Source organism: Diachasma alloeum, unplaced genomic scaffold (assembly GCF_001412515.2).
Source record: "Diachasma alloeum isolate Michigan unplaced genomic scaffold, Dall2.0 Dall_scaffold_00176, whole genome shotgun sequence".
Lineage (NCBI taxonomy): Eukaryota > Metazoa > Arthropoda > Insecta > Hymenoptera > Braconidae > Diachasma > Diachasma alloeum.
The window spans coordinates 1,311,562-1,333,570 of record NW_021680342.1 but is presented as its reverse complement, the minus strand read 5'-3'; the positions used below and the strand labels follow the sequence as shown (position 1 = coordinate 1,333,570).

Below are 22,009 nucleotides of genomic sequence, written 5' to 3'. Positions count from 1 at the left end.
TCTTCTTTCTGGGGACAGTCTGCGACGCGAGGTAATCGAGTGAAAATCACGAGTCAATTCAATTTCTATTTATAATCCTGTTATATACCATGTGATTTTGCTCAAGAGAGAGAGAAAGTTCATCAGTGCTGAAATTGAGCACAATTACCTCATTTTTTTGCATATTCCTCCCTCCCCTTCACGTGGAAAAAATGGAAATAAGTATTGAACGGGTGGAATTGATTCACGTCACGCATTTCCGTTGGGAATATTTTTATTCACAATAGAAAGACACTGGAGGAAAATTTTGTTCCATAAATAGATACATCAAATGAAGGGAAGTAACAATTTTTGTAAACAAAAAGTGACGTATTCTTGTGTTTTACCCGGTGGAGTCATGTTTTCATCTCTCTCTCTCCCCCTCTTGATGCTGTGGCTTACCTTTGTCACTTCACTTCCTTCTTTCGCTTGTTATATTTTCACGTCTATTGTTGCCTGACACAGTATACATCTAGTTTTATCTCCCTATCGCTGCGTCCACACAAGCACCGTGAACACGGTGGAAATAGGATTATTCAGTGACGGATATTTTTACCAGGCTATTCGCACAATGTCTGTCACTAGTCTTCCTAGGTGTTGTATGGAATACTTTCAACTTTTTATCATGGTGAATTTTCCTTGCAAGTAGGGGTTGTAAGTGGAAAATAGAAAAGTGTTGAGGAATGGAATTGATGGACGGCAACTGTTGAAAGATTTTCCAGGCAGTTTAGAGGGCTATAAAGTGGGAAGTATAGCTATTAAAGTGGGAGGATGTAAGAAAGTTGTCGTGCATCAAGAAGAAATAATCATATTTTTGAGATACTGTCTATGCAGATAGGTTAATACGGTAACTATCCTGAATATTTGAGAAATTATTGTACGCATTGGTATTGCTCATCGTATTCTAAAAAGAACATACACTTAAAGTCGATAACTATCGATATCTCGCAAGTCTGTCACGCTTATTCCTCTTTGGTTCCAGTCGCCTGAGGCGGCAAGTATAATTCATGATTAATTTAATTTTGAGATTTTCAATTATGATTGTTACAATTACAGCGCGCTGCAGCGCGCGTTCGGTCTCGTAATTACTACACGGAGAGAAATATTTAAGAAAAATTACGGAACATTTCACGTCATCCGCAAGCGAGAATCGTTTTCAGTGAATTTCTACAGGAATATAAGAGAATAAATCTGAAACGTTCAGTAAATTTTCGGGTCTGTCACCGAAAAAATACGAAAAAGTCACGTAATTTTTCTGGAAGTTGTAAAATCTAACAGAAACTTCAAGACTTATTATGCCTCAGAACATGAAAATTCTTGGATGTTTAAGAATTTTTACGAAAAGTTTCGGAAAAATTATGGAACGTGTTGTTAAAATCTCCCCCTCAGGGTAACTCATGGCTAGCCGTGAGGCGTCGGACGGATGAGTAATTTTTACGGAAAAGATCGTAGAATTTACGTGACGATTGAACACTTTTTATTGAATTTTACTTCGCTCCCAGATTACGTTTCGAAACGTAATTTTTACGTCTCTTTTCTGGTAATTTTTATTGAATATTTCTCTCCGTGTATGATAGGGTGGAAATAGGATTATTCAGTGACGGACATTTTTACTAGGCTATTCGTAAAACGTCTCTCACTGGTCTTCCCAGCTGTTGTGTAGAATACTTTCAACTTTTTATCATCGTTAATTTTCGTTATAAGTAGTTATAGTTCGCAGCAAATAAAACAGTGTTGGGGAACGGAATTAATGGACGGCAACTGTTGAAATGATTTTCCAGGCAGTTTAGTGGGCCATAAAGTGTGAAGTATAGCTATTAAAATGGGGAGGATATAAGGAACTGGTTGTGCATCAGAAGAAATGTTGATATTTTTGAGATACTGTCTGTGCGGATGGATTGATATGGCAATTATCCTGAACATTTGAGAAATTTTTATAAACATTGGTCATATTGTCAACAGTTCATATAAAAGGGTAGAAAAAAAAATATTCAGTGATATTTTTACTAGGTTATTCGCACATTGTCTCTCACTAGTCTTCCAGCGCAGTAAAAAATTCTGAGTGAATTTGGACTCTGAGTCCACACCAAAAGAAGGGAAAATAAATCTACACTTTTTCGGTGTGGACGCACGGAGTATATTAATTTAGAAGTTAAGTCAGGAGTGGAGTGATAATTGACACCGCCATGGTGTCAACATGAAAATAATAATCAGTTTAGAGTAGAAAATAAAAATCCACTCCGTAACACAATTTAACTCACTGTTGATGGTAAATTGAACTTACAAAATGAATTGATTTTAACATTTTAACGAAATATTCAACTACCCGCACTGGAGACATTGATACGGAATAATTTATTACTGTGTAGGTGATATACACTGCAAAAAATAGATAGAATACTTTAAATTTTTCATCACCGTGAATTTTCGTGATAAGTAGGGATCGTTTGCAGAAAGTAGAACAGTGTTGAGTAATGGAATTAATGGACGGCAACGGTTGTAATGATTTTCCAGGCAGTTTAGAGGACTATAAAGTTGAAAGCATGGCTATTAAAATGGGGAGGATGTAAAGCAATTGTCGTGCATCAGAAGAGGAAATTTTGGGATTCTTGAGATACTATTTATGCAGATAGGGCAATGTGGAAATTGTCCCTAACACAAATTTTTATGAACTCGTATTGTCAATAGTTACTGTATTGTTCTCCATTATCGCATCGGTGGACAAATCATTGGAAGCAATGAGCTGAATAAACAGATGAATTATTTACAAGTATTCATATACTATGGTTTCGTGGAATAGTGAGTAAAGCAAGGATAAAAAAATATATCATAGAGTATTATTAGTTGAACTAACACTTGTTTGACATCGGTAATTATTCTTCTGTCCACACGTTAACGCAGTATCGTTCCTATTCAACGAAATACAATAAATAAGAATTCGTTCCATTTACATCGAGAGCAAAGTATTATTAATCTTATCGGTAGTTTTTTCGTCGTCGATACGGTTCGTTTGGGCAAGTTTGACATGTATGTCAGATATGACACTGACATCACTACCGCGTCATCATCATTAATTCTGTGGTAAGGTTTCCATTAATAAAATTTTGTTTTTGATGAAGAACTTCGAAGCCAATGGGAACAGAGATATTTTCATGGAGACTTGTTTTGAGAATTTTGCAATCGGTCTGCAACTTTAGAATGTCAAAACTTTTTATTAAAAATCTTTCTGGCAATTTCAACAATAATTTTGTTGAATCAAAGGAAATAAATAGTGAATTAATGGACAAATTGAATTCCAATTCATTACTTCGCCATAAATTTTCTGTTTGATTAATGTCAAGTGAACGATTTATTTGATCCAAATAACTGATTAGTCCATGATGATAAATTCGTTCTCTTCGTTGAAATCATAAAAATGATTCAGTTTCTAATTAGTAAAGCCATCATTTGAATCCAGAAAACATTTGTTTTCATTTAAAAAATTGAGCTATTAGAATAAGTCCATTCGTTTGATTTAAATAAAGTTTATTAAATTCAAATGAATCATTCAAGAAAAAAAAATGAACCATTCCTCTCGGTCCACTGTGTAAGAATCTCTCGAAACACCGTTTGTGGTTATACAGTGTGTGTGTATTTCCGGGACTCCAAGGAATGCCATTGCATCCCTCTCAGGTAACCGTCCTTCAGGTCAGTTCAGTCATCCTTTTTACGGCGTGGGGCTGAGGCCCAAACTGCGTCTTCCCTTGGTGGGGTCGTGACGTCAGGGGGGTACTGCAAGAGTATGGCCGTCTGTGTGTCCATACTTGTGTGCAAGTGTTCCGGCCGCAAGAATTTTGCCCGTGCCACAACAGTCGAAGACGAAGAAAATGTATGGAGGTGTTAATAGCTGTTAGAAATTTTTTTAAATTCAAGAAACAGCTGCTTTTGAATTTCCGATGTTATGGATTTTAATTCAACTTCAGATCAGATGATTCACAGAACTTCGTATTCACCTTTGAACTTCAGCAGAATTGAGTTTTTCATGTTCACTATTAAAAATTTTTGTGTGAAAAAAAATTTTTAATAGTGAACTCGAATTTTCTGGAATTTTCTGGAATTTTACTGAACTTTTAGTGAAACCTGAAATTTAATGGTTTTTTTCCTCTAAATGGTATTCAGTGTCACTGTCTCGAGAATTAGTAGTCAACTGTCCATGACATTTCATTTTTTTTTCTAACAGTGTTGAGTGATCATTCACATTGATAATAAAAGCCTGAATTTTCAGCAGATTGAGAATTCAGAAGAATCATTTCTTGAATTCTCATAATTTTTAATAACTTTCGTTTTCATATCGCCCCAAAAATTCGAATTCCACTGAATATTTCAAAAATAAACTGATTTGTCAATCCCAACATGTAACAAAATTTCGTGTAAATTAGTCGTTGAGAATTTAAGGACATTTCAAGTGGAGAGAAAATCCTACCAAACCCTGGTGTGAGCGGAATAGGGGAACGGGCAACCGTGTTTAGAAGTTGTGTGTGTTAGTGAGCGTTCTCTTCAGAGGGTTAAAAGGTGCTACTTCCAAGAAAAAAAAATCGTTCATATCTGCACGAAAAAAATTACCCCCTTAAGAATTCAGGCAAACTGAATATTCCACTAGTTCCAGTTCTATTTTACTCTCCACCCCTGAACTGCGAGAACAATTTTCTGCTTAATTATTTTCTAAGAATTCGAAAAATCAAATACTGAAACCGGAGAAAAAAAGGAGACACGGATAATAGCTTTTTCCCATGAAGGGCACTACACCTCCAGGTAGAGTGATTCCAATGGGTTGTCTGCTGCACGACCACTCGATGTGGGTGATTGTTATTGATTGAAATATACGCGCGAGAATACAAGGCCCCGAAAGAGAGTGTGGTTCGGCGCAACGACAAAAGTGGCTCGCGCGAAGTCTACGCCTGGTATTATCCCATTGGGACGGCAAAACGATTTCATCCGGTCTACCGCTAATACTGACCGACTGCATACCTGATGTATTTCATGTTCACACTGCCAACGACAACAATATTCCGAGTTACGAAGCCAGAGAGAATGATCGTAAGCCATTATCTCTTAGAATTTCATGATTTGCATCGAAGTTCACAGATAGAAGGATTCATTTCTAATTGACAAATCAATTTGGTTGAGTGTTTCAAGGTCCATTCGGTAATAGTCAGTACATAGTCCATTCACAAGCACAAGATTATCTACAATTACCCGAAATCATTTGTCAAGTGTGGAATGTTGCATTTGTCGACGATTTTTTGTGTCAACTGAATCTTTTCTTCACTGTTAGCACATATTCTGCTGCTCATATCTAAGTCCACCATTTATCAGTACTTGAGAAGCTTTCTTAGACATGAATGTGTTTATCACTGTAACACAGAGAAAAAAATTTTGATTTTCAGGAATCCATTCTCAATCATTACGGATTGACGAGTGCAAAATTCTGAAATTCAGTGATTTTTTCACCAATTTTCAGCCACATTATCAATAAATTCTAGTGATATTGTCATTAATTTTTAGGGAAATGTCACTGGTTTCCAGGATCCTATCTTTAATTTTTAGGAATTTGTCCCCAAACTTCATCCTTCATGCCTTCCATCTCAGTATAAATCACGGATGATTAAAATTATTCCAGTCAGTCTCCAGTATCACCGATAATTGGTGATTCTTAAAAATCAATGACATGTTCCAGAAAATCACAAACTTTTTCCCCAGTGAAAGCTTATACTCGCCACAAGGGCGAAAAAAATAACAGCCACAAAAATAGTCTCGCATAACGATTTAGTGATAAACAAAACGCGTGAGACGTTTTCAGCGTTTATCACTGACCCTCAGCAAGATAAAAGTAACAATAAAAAAAAATTCTCATGAATGGAAATCGAGTGACCTTGTGCAAGGTCACAACGTTTATATCGTCGTTCAGCAAGTTGACGCGGAATTTCTCTGGAGGCGAGTATACTTCACCCACACCATCTACTGCGTGAGTTTGGAAAAACATAGCGCTTCCCATGGAAGTACAAGTGTTTAAAAAATTGTATCTTCCCTCACTCGAGTGGATTCGTGACGAAGGTCGTTTAATGGGCGTCCGTTTGTCCCCCCCCCCTCCCCCTTTTTTCTCCCGGACTCTTCCACCACTCGTTTAACCTTTTTAACATAATTTCATCGTGTGGCAACTAATAGAAGAAACGAGTGCCAAAATTGGTAAAAGAGTAAAACCCTGGAAAAAAACTTGAGTGAAAAGCTGAATTGAGTGAAAATTCACACTGAGCATGAAATCTCACAGTGTAAGTGTTAGGAATTCATCAATCCTATCTATGAAAAGAGGCAGAGTGAAAGAATGATGCGAAAAACGGTCAGAAACTGGCGGAAAATGTAGTTACTGATCATTTTAAACGCCGTTTTATGTGGACTTCGCACCGTTTTTTTTACTGTGTGAAAGTGGACGGAAATCGATTTATATCGATACATATCGAAACCGTCTGATCGCGGATCCTCAATTCTGGTTGGTCAATGAGTCGCGTGAAGTTAGCGGATGAAAAAACACGCGGTATTTTTAAATTCTTTAAACTCCCGAATTATTCTTTGCATCATAATTGTCATTTTTCTCAGGTTTATCATTCACGAAATTGATTACTTCTTCATTCTTGGATTTTTATTTATCATGTATTTGCATGAATCTCATTAATTTCTGTTCCTTCCATTTTCCTTCTTTCAGAAAATTAAGAAAATTTCCCGATTTTTTAGAACATTTTAGGCTTTTGTTCAAATAAATTGTTCACGTTTCTAGAAAATCGATTCATAACATTTCCGTTATCGTTCAACAGTTACGGGTATTGATCGGGTCACATTAAAAGTGGAAAAAAATTAATCGAAGATTCAAAATCATCAATTAATTTTTCACTTATCATTCATACCTATCATTGATTGAGTTTTTGTTCTCTGTATCATTCACTTTTATAATGCGTTCTTGAGTGTATAAAATCAAAGGCATTTGAAATTTGAATAAAGAAAAGGAAGCTTCTCACAAGCAAATGAGGTGATAGATCAGCGCTCCTGATCTAGTGGTAATAAAAAGGAGGGGAGTTTTAGAGCGGGAATAACAAGAAATATGCATAGCCATATCCTGCCTTTTTTTTCTATTTTCGCGTGGTCTCGACGGTCAGTCGCCGCTCCCCTGCCCCATTCCATGTTCTTCTAGTGTTCGCGTGCTAACGAGAAATGATCGTCATTTCGTCCGGCCAAACAACCTCTTGGAATCCTCAAAACCCTTTTTCCCTCTCTAGTAAAGAATTAGAAAAAAACCATTTGTACTTACGAAAAAAAAGGGGAAAAAAGTGAAAATTCCGGTGGGGTTAATGGACGTGTCAGCGCTTCCCTCCTGGAAAACACTTGAAATTTCCATGCTAACGAGTAGTAGCCGGACAAAATGTCCAATCCCCCTCTTCAACCTCTCTCACACTCTCGGCTCCTCATCCACATAAAGGACACACAAGTGACAGGGGATCGGACACTGGTTGTTTCAAGTTTTGCTGCTCCATGAGGCTGACGAGTGCGAGGAGAGGGATGGAATTAACGTAGTTTTGGTTTATACCCGAGAAGAACAAAGAAGGAAGGGATGTAGAGGCTAAACGAGGCCCGAGGTGTACTCCAATTTTCCAGCGGGCTGACTGCAAGATCGCTTTACCCACATTTTCGTGGATTATATCCTCTGTACCTTCTATCCTTATTCTCACATTCTCATTCATTATGAAACATTGATTTGGTTGAGGGATGCCGTCCAGATTGTTGGACCATACGTAAACGTTGCACGAAGTTTTGGCTTTGTGATTGGGAATTATATTATGAGATAATTGAATGCGAATTGCGGTCAAAGGGAGGGGATTGATGATCACGCGGTTTAATCTCCACGATTTCATTCTGTTTTTTTCACTTTCGTTCAGTTATTGCCGAAATATCCAGTTCCCTTGATTCAATAATTTTAAAGTTCTCGTGGTATAATCGAACTGAAACTTCTTGTTGTTATGACCCCCATTTCAGATGAGGAGTTTCTACACTTTTCTATTGTCAAAATGCTTTTCTCTGTGGAAACTTGGTTTCTCCGAATAGTGAAGAAAGTCCAGTCCGAGCCAATAAGGATGAATACACCTGGAAGCTTAGTTATTCTATTCAAATGAGGCAATTCTACCTACATGGACTCCTTCAGGTTTTTCCAGGAGGTGCACCTGACAAGAATACCAGAAAAAAAACCCAGGGAAATTTTTAAGTTGAGTGGGTTTTAGCACGTTTTGGGTGTGTGGACTATTTTTTCCTGGTGTATTTTTTCCGCCTACCGTTCGGACCAAAGGATAATTTCCTCTTTTGTAATGTGATTTCTCAGAATCGGAGGGTAAATATTCGTGACTTGTTCGTGGGAAGTTGCTAAGGAGATGTAGTTAAGCGTAGTCTGGTCACCATACGCGACCCTGTGACTCGGGTCACCTCCGCGGGGGTTCGCCGCTGTGCTATTGAGGCTTCAGCGTTGCCGAATTCACTCTACACGGCCGGGGGGAGTTCAACGGGTTTTCGGCAACGGCGGGTAACAAACAATTTCATTTAAAGTAGTGTATACATAATTTGAATTTTGATAATGAGAATCTGAAATAAATTGTAAACAGAAATTGATACGAGTAAAAACATTCTGGTTGAGTTCGTGCTCAATTGCAGTCCAGTATTACTAATAATAATTAATTGGAAAGTGGCGAAATAACACAGAGTCTTATTAGGAAATGAATATTGCGAGGTTAGAGCGAAGATTAAAATGTAGAGAAAATTTGAAAAAATGAGAAGAAAGTGAATAAAAATTTTATGACTAATACAAAAATTATCGTCAGTGTCAAACTTTTCTGATGAATAATTTACGTTTCTGGGTACCCCGAATGTACAGAATGCTAGTCAACCGAGAAACTATTGCTAAAAAAAATAGTTGTCAAAGCTAGCATTCATGTAAGCAATTATCAATGATGAATATTTTTTCCTCGGACATTTTCAATTTATTTTTCCTCACTACACTCAACGACTTACTTGGAGCTTGGATATACTACTCTAAGATGAAAATGAATAATTCATCTATTGGAAATGATTTTTTTTCATTTTTCCGGTTAATGGTAATCAAAGAAAATCAACGCGTTGTGGCGTGTATTTCATTTTTAATTTATCTGATTATTGATTCAATTACTGAATTATTGCTAGTGAAATAGATTTCACAATCCAAGCGAATTACAACTAGAACCAAAACACGTTTTCCCTGTGAAGTGATAATTATCGCTGACAATTGTCGCTCGGCGATGGCTCCCGGATTTGGCACTGTTGTGCAGACAGCATTCAAAATAAGGCATCATGCGCCGGAATGTCGTACGTTCCGTTTGTAAAACGGCAATAATTAACGGGCACTGTGTCCCACGATTTGTAACGTCCTACGTTTCGACGGTCACGGGATCACAGACGCCTGATCAATTGACAATTGATCCAAAAACCCCCACAACAACAGCGCCACCAGTTGTTCTATTTCGAGAATTTACGATGCGTCATTAGCATCATGCACGTCCACTACATTTTATTCGAAACAAATAATCGGTTTTTAAGGACCTCAACCTTATTACTTATTTCATATAATGAGAATATTGTCATTCGCCTGAATATACGTTTATTTAGTTCCACCAGAAAAATTGTTGAAGTGAATAGAGAAATTTCTGATAAAGTGTTTCATTTCATTGAAATGCGTCATTTCTCCGGGTGCGGGGTTATGATTTGTTACTCATCGCGGCTATTTGAAACTGGCATGAGTTGCTCGATCACCATTTTATCCTATGACTACTCAAATTCGGTTTAGAGTCCCCTCATACCGCCTCCTGTGAAAAGCCAACGCCGGTATTTACACAGGGCACTAACCAAGGAATTTGTGTGTCTATTCGAATCCTCGGTTTGTTGGAATACTCTTCCGAGAGTTGTAAAATGAATTGTCACGAGGCATACCTATGAAACTTTACGAGAATTGGAAGCACGTCTGTTGAATAAATCACGGAATTTATGCACTCGAAAATCAGGCTCGAAATCTCATGCAAACCGAAGTTTAGGTTGTTTTTTCTTTCATTATGAAGTTGTTAATGTTCTTCAATCCTTCGTGTTTCTCTGAGCCTCATTAGAGTAATTTATTCAAGCATTATTAATCCATTCAAAACGAGCTTCATTATGTACCGAATGTCTATACAATGTTTCGCATAATTATTGTAGAACAGAAAATGGAGAATTTATTATAATCTTCTAGTACTCAACATTTTCTAATGTTCCATTAGCATTAAAACCTCAGTAAAGACATCCAGATGCATTAAGATGAAAATGCCACGAGACAGTAGCAGGACATAAATGTTAAATGAACATTCCGTATTTGTTTTACATTGTCTTTAGTAATTTTAAATATGCATGCACGAGCACTTTTCTACCTTATTCATGCATCGACACGAGTGAAAAATAATAATATTAAAAAACATATTCGCTGCGTTGGCTGAAATAAATTGTATTGAAACGGTCAATCTGTGGGCGGTTTGTTACGACAAGATAAGAATAAATATTTGTACTCCGCACTGTAGGCCAGTACAAGAGGTTAGCGTATGTTGACCCTGTGGATTGTGGGGTCGTGATAAAATGGCGGTGGAAAAAAAAAATCGTCTAGACAGTCAACTTCCGGTTATGCCCTTCAACATTTGCTGAGAACAACACCTGGCCCATCAGGATGTACCCGAGAAATGGAGAAGAAGGGATTCATCATTGAGAGGAGAAAAAATAGGGGGCTCAAGGGGGATGGGGGGGGGCAAAAGGAGGAAAACAAACTGCGAACTCTTTATTTCCATCCCTTTATGCGGCCGTGTATGGGGGATATGAAGGGAGAGTACCTCTCAACCAATTCGAGATACGCCAAACGAATATCGACATACGGTGAACGAAAACCACGGTGTTATCGCATGAGGAGCATCATTCTGAGTGCACTCTTTCCTCTCGCAATTTAATCTTGTGAAAAAAAAAAAACAAATTGATAGAGTCCGTTCTGAGTTATTTTTCGTTTTCTGATTGTTGAGTTCTTCTGAGATTGATATTGAGCGTTGTTACAGTTAATTTCAGACGAATCATTGTATCTTTTCCATTGAATTGAAGAATATCTTTTAAAAACAGAATTCATCAAAAATTCCCTATTGATCTGGAATAAATTGTTCAGCTGTGAGGAATATCGAACGAGTACGGCCATTGAATTTTTCTGTACTACTTCTCACGATTTCTCGTCTGGAAATTGGTATTACATATTTCCCAAACTCGAAAACTTGAAAATCACTACAGAAAAATATTGTTCCTGGGCTGTTGCGATGGGGTTTTTTTACTCGTCTGGTTGGCCAGTCCTCGCCTACGGCTCGGAGGCCAACGCCACACGAATAAAAAACCCCATCGCAACAGGCCGGAAAAATACTATTATCACCCTCAATGCGAACCGTCCAAATCATTCTTACCGATGTGAAATTATCCGCAAGCATGTGACAGACAATTCACAAAAATACATTATTCATAAACAACAAGAAGTATAACTACAGAGAAGGTCTCGCCTGAGTTTACGATTCAACTCCACTGCCAAACGAGTTGTGCCCGGTTCTATTCTCCTTTTATTTCATAACGCTATGAAACCACATCCTTCATCATCCGGAAGTGCCTCCCGTTTCTACGACCCTCGGCCTTCATCAAACGCCCTCAATTTTCATACTACTCTAAAATCATACAACGAAAGAAGAAGGAAAAAATAATGATAGTTGTATAAAACCAGAGAATGATAGTTTCTGGGAAGCGTATGAATAACAGCAAAGTGCGAATGTAGAATAAATCATGAGGCAGCGATGTAATCACCACTTGAGGCAGGCAATAACAAATCACAGATTCCAATGATTACTCACAACTGCAAATTAACTAACAATTTTATAAATACAATGTTGCATAGCCGACGAGTCAGCAGTATCTTCATACACTTTACTCCCTCGTCCTCCACACACTCACCATAACTCTCTCCTTATTTTTTTTGTTTTCACTCGATCTTTGTCGAGGCAAGTTAGAGACTAGTTGGCTTGTATGTACAACGGCCTCGTGGTGAGTTGCAAGAATGTTGCTTATCCTCAAACGGGTCACATCCGCGCGTTACACAGCGACCTTTGGGTGAACGACACCAATAACCTTGAGGAAAGTGTCAGGAATGCGCTGGTCAAATGTGCGTTTACAGTGGATGACTAGAGCTGAAAGTATTTTCACCCTTTCTATCCCATTGAGAGTACAATTTTAATGATACTGGAACACAATCGAGTTATTTTCAAACTGATTAATGCAGAGTAAGGAAATGCAAACGCAAAACAGCGAATCCTTTTACTCCGATTGTATTGGCCACCTATCGAATGTACTGAAAGATTATCTGCGACTACGTAGGGGCATTGTAAGGCATCCGATATCCCTTATCGGATTACAAACATTTAGAAGGAACAAATTCACCGTTTTCCTCTGTATCTCACCAACACTCATCAACTACCATTTATTCTCATTTGTTCTCGCATTTATCTCTCTGTCTCTCGCGAGTTGTGAACAATTTTTCGCACGTACACATGCACGTGTAGTACGCAGTATGCACATATGTGCAGCATTCATGAGGGAGTATATTTTCTTATGAATGAAAACCTCTCCCGCCGCGCTACGTTCAACCGGGACATAACTGCCACCTTGTGGCCATTTTAAAATCCACTGGGTTTCTTGGAAGTTTATTTTCGATTTCAATGACTCATGATAGGTGTCTAAACGTGGGTATTATTAACAACAATACTGGGTGATGTGAATGCCGTTCTACTATTCCTATTATTTTAATTTCATATTTTTTCTTCCCTTGACATTCTCCGCTTCATAGCGGTATGTTTACGATTTTCCTACGATTTTTCTCTTGGCCTAGGCAATACGGGAAAATCCATTTAGAGTATTGGGTGTGATAACTCTCAACCCACACTATCGATGTTTTTGCAGCTCCAATCCTATCGCGATAAGTTTGAAGTATAACGGAAGAAGTAGACTTTGAAGTTGAGTGAATGCTCTCAGTTCTCTTTGTTGCTTTTTTTTCTAGACTTTGAGAAGGAATGGTAAGTGTTATCGTGCAATGGTTACTAATGTGGCGCCAGCAGCGTGTTTTTCGATGTCAACTCATCGACTTGTCAATTGACATTGTGTCGTTTTGAATGTGGAACGAACTGATAGCGTAACGTGTTGATGAAGGCAGGGAATGTATTTTTGAGTAACGAGGTTTTTTGGTATAATTAATGGGAAAATGGCTTCGTTATGATATGATAATTTTCATACTAGAACTCATTGTTTTTGTTCTACATTCCGATTCATGAGTTCCTGATTGCGGAAGGAAAGCAATGAGATGTGATTCATAATTAATTGAATTACAATATTGAGAATGTTTGTGAGGTATACACTGTTAAGAATTTTTGTCTGGAATTTCTCGTACACTTTTTGGAGATTTTTATCGAATTTAATTAACACTGAAATTTTAAGGAATTTCGTCATTGACAATTCACAATTTCGTGGAAAAATCAAAGAGAACTGTAAATTTCAGTTCCATTTTTCCCTGAGAATGAATAGAAAACCAGGAGATTCCGGTAAATATATTTTTGAATTTTCAGGACAGTGACACTGAATGCGATTTAGGGAGAAAAAAATATGAAATTTCAGGTTTCACCGAAAATTCAATGTAATTTGGTACTGAATATTCATATCATATTAGATTGGAAATTTAAATAAATTAAGGAATTGTCATTTTTGTGCTACTTAACCCTAGATTGGTCATCATATTTGGAAAAAGCCACCGCGCGTGGTTTTTTTTTTAATTACAATTTACTGACTAACCGGAAAAATTAATAAAAAAATTGACTTTGTCAATTGAAGTGTCTACAGAATTATAGTAGTTTTTAGAACAATATATTTCCCGAAATTCCTAAAAAAAAAACAAATTATTTCGAACAGATCAATTATTTTTTCCCATGTTATATGAAATTGGCCATCGCGCGACGTTGCCGGAAACTCGCTAAACGCGCCTGAGCGCCTGAGTGAATTCGGCAATGCTAGAGCCTAAACAACACGACGGGGAATCCCCGCGGAGCTGACCAAAGTTGCCGGGTCGCGTTTGGTGACCAGACTAGGGTTAAAATTCTGCAATTTCATGATTTTTCCCCCTAAATTGCATTCAGTGTCATTGTCCTAAAAATTAGTAGTCAATTGTCCATAAAATTTCATGTTTTTTTCTAACCGTATACTAATCACAGGTTTTTTTTGCTCAATTTTTCTAGTGTGCCAAAGCATAGACATAAGGAATCACGTGGATCAATTTTCAAGACTAAGGGGATGTCGTGTGGTAGAAGGTTTTGTACAAATTCTACTTATAGACCACGCTAATGAAACGGCCTACATAAATCAAACATTTCCGGAGTTGGTTGAGATCACTGGATACCTTGTGTTGTACAGGTGAGATTAATGCTGAATTAACATTCAAAGATTCTAGGTAATTAGTGATACAGAATTTTTCAAAAAAATCAATAATGCTAAAACAGATGAATAAATGAATACCAGTTTGAGGTAAAAAGTGGGGTATATGGTGGAGTGAGACTTCCAGGAAATGAAACAAATAAATCCGTCGGAATTAATTGGCGAAGAAATACTTGATAATTTTCAACGGCAAGACTCAATTACCCGTCTTCAGTCATTGAGACGATTGGTTTCCTGTGAACAACGGTGAACGATGAAATACTCATTAGACCGTGGAGTAATTAATTGAGACTGAAGATGTGATTCAAATATCCAGTTGATACACAGAAAATGCATCGTTATTTTCAATAAAGATCATTGAGTTGTAATACTCTGTAGCTGTAAAATCTAGTGAGCAAAAAGTCATGGAAATGTGTAAAATCTACTTATTGGAGAATATTTTTCTATCAAACCAGACAAACGAGTTCTATTTTTTTCGAAATTTTACGTGAATGTACGTTTCCTCATTTGAATGAAATTTTGGGTCTTGAATTCGGAGCATTTGGATTCTTAAATTAAAACCATCTCAATTTTGAATGATTCGACTATCTGTTGGAATATCTTTGAAACTTCTGATTCTGTCTGAATGTCATTCACAACTCTCTTCTTAATGAAAGTCTATCAAATTTTATCCCTTTCAAATGTCTTTAGTTTGAGAATGCAAATGTTCTTAGTTCAATAACCTTTCTCACTTGAAATAATATGAGTTCTGAGTTGTACTAATAAGTGGTAATAATAAGAAATTGAGTGTACTGTCTTATTTTAAAAGCAATGCATATTAAAACCACGAATTTCTTTAAATAAGTGACTCTTTTCGGAGAACTAAACTAAACTATTTCTCTCTGTGTATACACCGATTGAATTGTCACTCAAATTTCAGGCCTAATCAACGCTTACTGTTATTGTTTCCAGAGTAAATGGTCTGAAGAGCATTGGTCGACTGTTTCCCAACTTGGCGGTAATTCGTGGTAACTCCCTGTTTATAGACTATGCCCTCGTAGCGTTTGAGATGATGCATCTGCAGGAAATTGGCCTACATTCACTCACCGACATACTGCGTGGTGGAGTAAGATTTGAGAAGAATCCAGCGCTGTGTTACGCTGACACTATTGACTGGAACATGATTCTCAAGGACAAAGACAAGGAGATAAAAGACATTGCGCACATTGGAGTAATTTTCTTCATTTCCTTCCTAATACTATTCCCTCATTACTTTCTCACATGATTATTGCCGCACTTGTGTTGAATAACAGCAGCATTATTCGTATCAAAGTAGAATCTACATAATTAGAAATTTCTGATGGGAGTAAACAAATAATGGTCATTCCAATTACTATAATTGCATAAGAAAGTTCCTTCAGACTAGAATTTAAGGAATGCGGAATAATTTCAACTATGACGATGAAAAAGTTTTACAAAAGAAAATCGCGGATGAAGGGAAAGAGATTCATTAAAATTCTCCCTCTGTATTTTCGTAAGAATGGATTCACGAAGCGGTGCTTCCGGCGGAAATGTTGGGAGAGAGAAGTGGAAACCAATTAATTGAGTAGTGAGGATTGAGCGAAAGAAGCCGAATAAAAACTACAGGAATATTATGAGTATTATAATTGTTTGTTTCAACGTATGTAACATCCTTATTTTCATGTTACCATTATGACGATAACGTAATAACCTCCTTTCGCAATTTGTTTTTCGACCTTCACCATAACCACGTGTAGTTTTGTTCGGGTTTGCTTCTCTCGAGTTCCTCGTGCACATGGGCAATGGGTTTTTGCTTCATTGCGAAAACAAGATGAAACAAACGAAAACATAAAAATGAGGAATGCAAGGCAATGGTAGTAAATCAATTACTACGGGGGGAGGAGACATATTCGAGGTTTTGCTTAATTAAGACTGTACTTTTATTGTTGTTTTTCTCCTTCGCGGAGAGAAACGTTGAGGAAACATTAGCCAGAACATTAGATTGAATTTGAGAAGGGTAGTTTAATAGAGAAAATTGTTTGCGTGAGGCAATGATCTTACATTTTTTTAAGTAAAAAATAACTTCTGTGGGAGCGAAATTTTATCCCTCTCCATTGAGTAATTTCTCGCCATGAGTTTTATCATTTTTCCTCCATAAAATAAAAAAAAATATTAAATTTCTATTGAAGGAAAAGACTCGATCATCGATAGATGGTATTTTCTAAAAATGAAGCACTTGTTTACATTTGTGAGCGCACTTTCAGGATAATTTGAAAATTTGTTTGGACCAATGAAAAAAATTCACCATTCGTTCCACCTTTTTCCGTTATATATATCGTATATATATATCGTATCATATATATCGTAGAAAGGAGGTCGAACGGAGTTTCTCTCCACAATTACTTGAGTTTTTTTACTAATTTTTCCACACTTTTCTCTTCCATTTTCAAATTGCAAAATCTATGAATACGCTGTATAAAATTTTTGGTTGAAATTTCCAGTAAACTTCTCGGAAATTTCCGTCACACTATAGTTTCACTGAAATTTTAAGGAATTTTGGTACTAAAAATTCAAAATTTTATGAAAAAAATCAATCGAATCTGTAAATTTCATGTAAATATATTTGCGAACTTTCCGTTAATTGCAAATTTAAGGACGTTAAGGAATCCTCGTCATTCTGCTGTTCAAAAATTTGAAATTTCAATGAATTTTTCGCGAAATTGGAAATTTCATAATTTTTTCCCTCATAAATCGAATATAATGTCATTCTGCTGAAGATTACTCGTCAATTTTTACTTCTCCGACAGTGTTCTATGTGAAAATAAACGAGTAATAACGAAAATTCATCATAAATATCCGCTGTGTCATCATTTCGAGAATTAACAGAAATTCCATCTGGACGATAATTTTTTCAACCCAATTTACGTCATTCTGCACGCGCTAAGCCGGCCGTAAGATTATACCAAAAAAGCACTCGATACCGCACGCGGCGTTGGGTAGGCGTCATCATGGTGTTTAACACCGGAAATATCGCGTACATTGCCCCAGAACCTCCTACATACGTCATTAGCAATACCTCGAAATGTTTGTCTCCTTCGTCTTCATTCTAATACACATACATATAAATACCACTGTACATGTATCACTGATTCTCGTAGATGTGATGAAGCCAGGTCGGTGTGTATTGGTGCACGCGCCGTTGATGCCACCGTTACAATTCTCCCCGTGTCTTTCAAAATCAGTTTAAGTAAACAAATTTTTTTCTTGCTTCTAAATGCTGCGTCAATTATAAAATTATAAAGAATAATTACAACTGTCACAGACGCACGTCTTGACCGGCACTTCCATATAATTGATGCCATCGTTAAAGGAAATGCATTACTATTTCCTTGTCAACACACTGAAATACGCATTCACGTGCTATTAGAGAAAATGAAATATGTGTATAATCCACATTCCTGAATGGAAACGAATATATGAGATGCAAGGCAAATTGGATGGAAATTAGAAGTATACTCAGTAACAGAAAATTGACATTGTATCATTGAAAAACACTTTATCAAACGAATAATAATGAATTCTCTTAATTTTCTAATAAAATCTGTCTATCCTCCTCCAGGGAAATAAACCAAGAAATGGCTGTCCGGTTTGCGATAGGCACTGTCCAGCCCGACAGACGAATAAAGACGAGACACTCTGTTGGAACAGACAACACTGCCAGAAAGGTGAATATAAGACACCACCGCCAGTGAAATCACAAAGACAATAACACTAATTGTCCCAACCATTTTCGAATTCCAGTTTGCGATAAAGCTTGTGGAGACCGTACCTGCGCCGCTCACGATCCCTCAATCTGCTGTCACCCCTCATGCCTGGGTGGTTGTAACGGTGGTTCATCCGCTGAGAATTGCACAGTGTGCAAGGACGTGTTTGTAAACGGCAGCTGCAACCAAAATTGTCCAGCAGGCACCTACAAGTTCATGAAACGTCGTTGCATCGAGGAGAGCGAGTGTCGAAAGATGAAGAAGCCACGTGAGGCATACAACAACATAAAAGACTACCCCTACAAGCCCTTCAACAACACCTGCCTCATAGACTGTCCTCCTGGCTTCATGGAGGAGGAGCGTGACGGTAGGCAAACGTGCAAGAAGTGCGATGGCCTCTGTCTGAAGGAATGCTCAGGTGCAAATGTAGACAGTATTGCCTCAGCTCAGAAGCTCAGTGGATGTACCCACATTAAAGGCAGCTTGGAGATTCAAATACGTGGGGGAAAGAACATAGTGAAAGAGCTGGAGGAGAGCCTCAGTATGATTGAGGAAATTGACGGTTACCTGAAGATAGTCCGAAGCTTCCCCCTGATATCCCTCAACTTCCTGAAAAATTTGCGCAGCATAAAGGGCCAATACTTGGATAATGGAAAGTACACGTTAGCCGTGCTGGACAATCAAAATTTGCAGGAGCTCTGGAACTGGGAGACTCATCCAGGAATAAAAATCGGCCCTGGTGATGATAACGCCAAGGTGTTCTTCCATTTCAACCCGAAGCTTTGCTTCCAAAAGATCGAGGCGCTGCGTCAAAAAGCCGGTCTCAAGGAATTCACGGATTTGGAAGTGGCCCCCAACAGCAATGGCGATAAAGTTGCGTGTAATGTAACCGAGTTGAAGACATTTGTGGCTAAGAGAACGTCAGAGGCAGCTTTGATAAACTGGGAGCCCTTTCAACATCATGATCCCCGATCACTCCTTGGCTACGTTGTTTACTTCATCGAAGCACCCTATCAGAATGTCACCATGTATGACGGCAGGGACGCATGTGGTGGCGATCGTTGGCGTGTTGATGATGTAGCTGCCACAGATGCCACTGTAGCCTTATTAACACACATACTCACACAATTGAAACCGTACACTCAGTACGCTTACTACGTGAAAACGTATACCATTGCTACTGAGCGCTCTGGAGCCCAGAGCAAGCTCACGTACTTCACGACACTGCCAAGTCCCCCGGATCCCCCTCGTGTCCTTCTGACGTGGAGCAACTCCAGCAGTGAATTGATCATTCACTGGACCGAGCCGACAAATTCAAATGGCAATCTAACGCATTATCGTATCGTCGGCAAGTGGGAGCCGGATGATCCGACATTTCTTGCACAGAGAAATTACTGCAAGGAACCTATGCATTTACCTGAGAAGAGAACAGAAGCGGAACGAGTTGAGGAGGAGCGTAAGCGCGCTGAGACCGAGCGTGAGCTCACAAAACTCCCGGAGCAGGCAGTGTGTGACTGTGCTGATCGAGAGTCTGATCAACTGATGAGGGAGAAGGAGGTGTCGAGTTCCATTGCCTTCGAGGATGCCCTGCACAATCGAGTGTACGTCAAGAGGATTAATAATCGAAGAAAGAGGAATACTAATGGCTTCTCGAGTATTGGGAACCCTGAGGATTCCATCTACGATGAATTTTTCGGCGTTGTTGTTGATGGCTCGAACGTCAAGACTGATTTTAGTGATGGATTGGTCAGTACTGTGCGCAAACGTGCAGCTGAACCTCCGGGTAACCAACAACCAGCGCCTGACAAATTTCTCAATGGTGGAATTATCTCGTTTGAGCGCCGTGTGCCCAGCGACAACAAGTCCTTCGTCATGAGAAATTTACGAAATTTCGCTGCTTACAATATCGAGATTCAGGCGTGTCGTCAGCAAGTGGCTAATGAAACTGATCTCTGCTCGACTAAAACAATGCGAACATATCGTACACTTCAGCTCGAGGGGGCTGATGATATACCAGCGGGCTCATTCAAATACCAACTAATAGGTGGTAACAATAGCCAGCAAATGGTGAAACTCGAGTGGGACGAGCCGAAACAGCCGAATGGTATCATTGTTACTTATCACATTGAGTACAAACGCATTGATATTCAGAATTTTCAGGCAACACCGATCTGCATAACTCAGCGTGACTTTGCCGCTGCTGGCAAGTCTTATGTACTGAAGGATCTTGCGAGTGGTAATTATTCGGTGAAGGTGAGGGCCACCAGTCTTGCCGGGGCTGGTGCTGACTCTGAGACACAGTACTTTTATGTGGCTGAGTACAATCCCAATGGAACTCTTGGGACTATCCTTTGGTGTGTGTTCGCCATAATTGTCGTTGTGTTCTTCAGTTCCGTGTGGCTATGCAAGCGAAAACTCATGCGCAATATGCCCAGTAGGCTCATTGCCACTGTCAATCCTGAATATGTTAGCACAGTTTATGTGCCGGACGAGTGGGAAATGCCGAGGAAGAAAATTCGATTGTTGAGGGAACTTGGTAATGGCTCGTTTGGAATGGTTTACGAGGGCCTTGCCAAGGATGTTGTCAAGGGTAGACCAGAAGTAAAGTGTGCTGTTAAAACAGTCAATGAGAATGCCACTGATCGGGAGAGAATTGAATTTCTCAATGAGGCGTCTGTTATGAAGGCCTTCAACACTCATCATGTTGTTAGGCTACTTGGTGTTGTGTCACGTGGTCAGCCTACTCTCGTTGTTATGGAATTGATGGTGAATGGGGATTTAAAGACTTATTTGAGGAGTCATAGGCCGGATCAGTGTGACAGTATGACTCATTTGTCGAGGCAGCCACCTACGTTGAAGCGGATATTGAGAATGGCTACTGAGATTGCCGATGGAATGGCTTATCTGTCTGCGAAGAAGTTTGTTCATCGAGATTTGGCAGCACGTAATTGCATGGTTGCTGAGGATTTGACGGTGAAAATTGGAGATTTTGGGATGACTAGGGATATTTATGAGACTGATTACTATCGGAAGGGGACCAAGGGACTACTTCCGGTTAGGTGGATGGCACCGGAGAGTCTCAAGGATGGTGTTTTCACGAGCTCTTCGGATGTATGGAGTTATGGCGTTGTACTGTGGGAAATGGTTACCCTCGCGTCGCAACCGTATCAGGGTCTTTCTAATGACCAGGTAAATTATTGTTGGCAATCAATCAAATCGGTTGTTTGTGGGGGGGGGGGGACCATTAATCAAGTTGATGGTTTGTCGAAGCAGTCATTTTAAGAATGTTTATCAGAAATCGCACGCACTCGTGTAGATTGTTTTGTATTTTTTATTGATAGTTATATTCGTCGTGCCGAGGAAAATCCTAGCTGAAATAAAATAGAACATATATATCAAATCTGAGCGCTAACGTGCACTATTAGGAAATTGCTGAACATGGGGAGAATTCGGGAAAGTGTTGCTTTCAATATTCAATCTATTGGAAATTCGAGGGAATGTAATGCTTAATTTCCAAATGGATTTTGGAATTTAGTCCGTCAGTGAAATTTCAACATCACTCAACATAAAAATTGAATTTCTTTTGAATGATTCCTTCTTAAATTGAATTAAAA

General features: G+C 38.5%; 1 protein-coding gene across 2 annotated transcripts in view; it reads left to right on the top strand.

The window, feature by feature from the left end:
• LOC107036277 (insulin-like receptor) overlaps positions 1–22,009 on the top strand; it is a 52,515-nt gene that overhangs the window by 27,024 nt on the left and 3,482 nt on the right. For both annotated transcript variants that reach the window (XM_015254100.1, XM_015254109.1), the window contains exons 3-6: positions 14,436–14,610; positions 15,583–15,841; positions 18,251–18,356; positions 18,433–21,584. In XM_015254100.1, the coding sequence (XP_015109586.1) occupies positions 14,436–14,610; positions 15,583–15,841; positions 18,251–18,356; positions 18,433–21,584 (3,692 nt within the window). The remainder of the gene's footprint in view (positions 1–14,435; positions 14,611–15,582; positions 15,842–18,250; positions 18,357–18,432; positions 21,585–22,009) is intronic.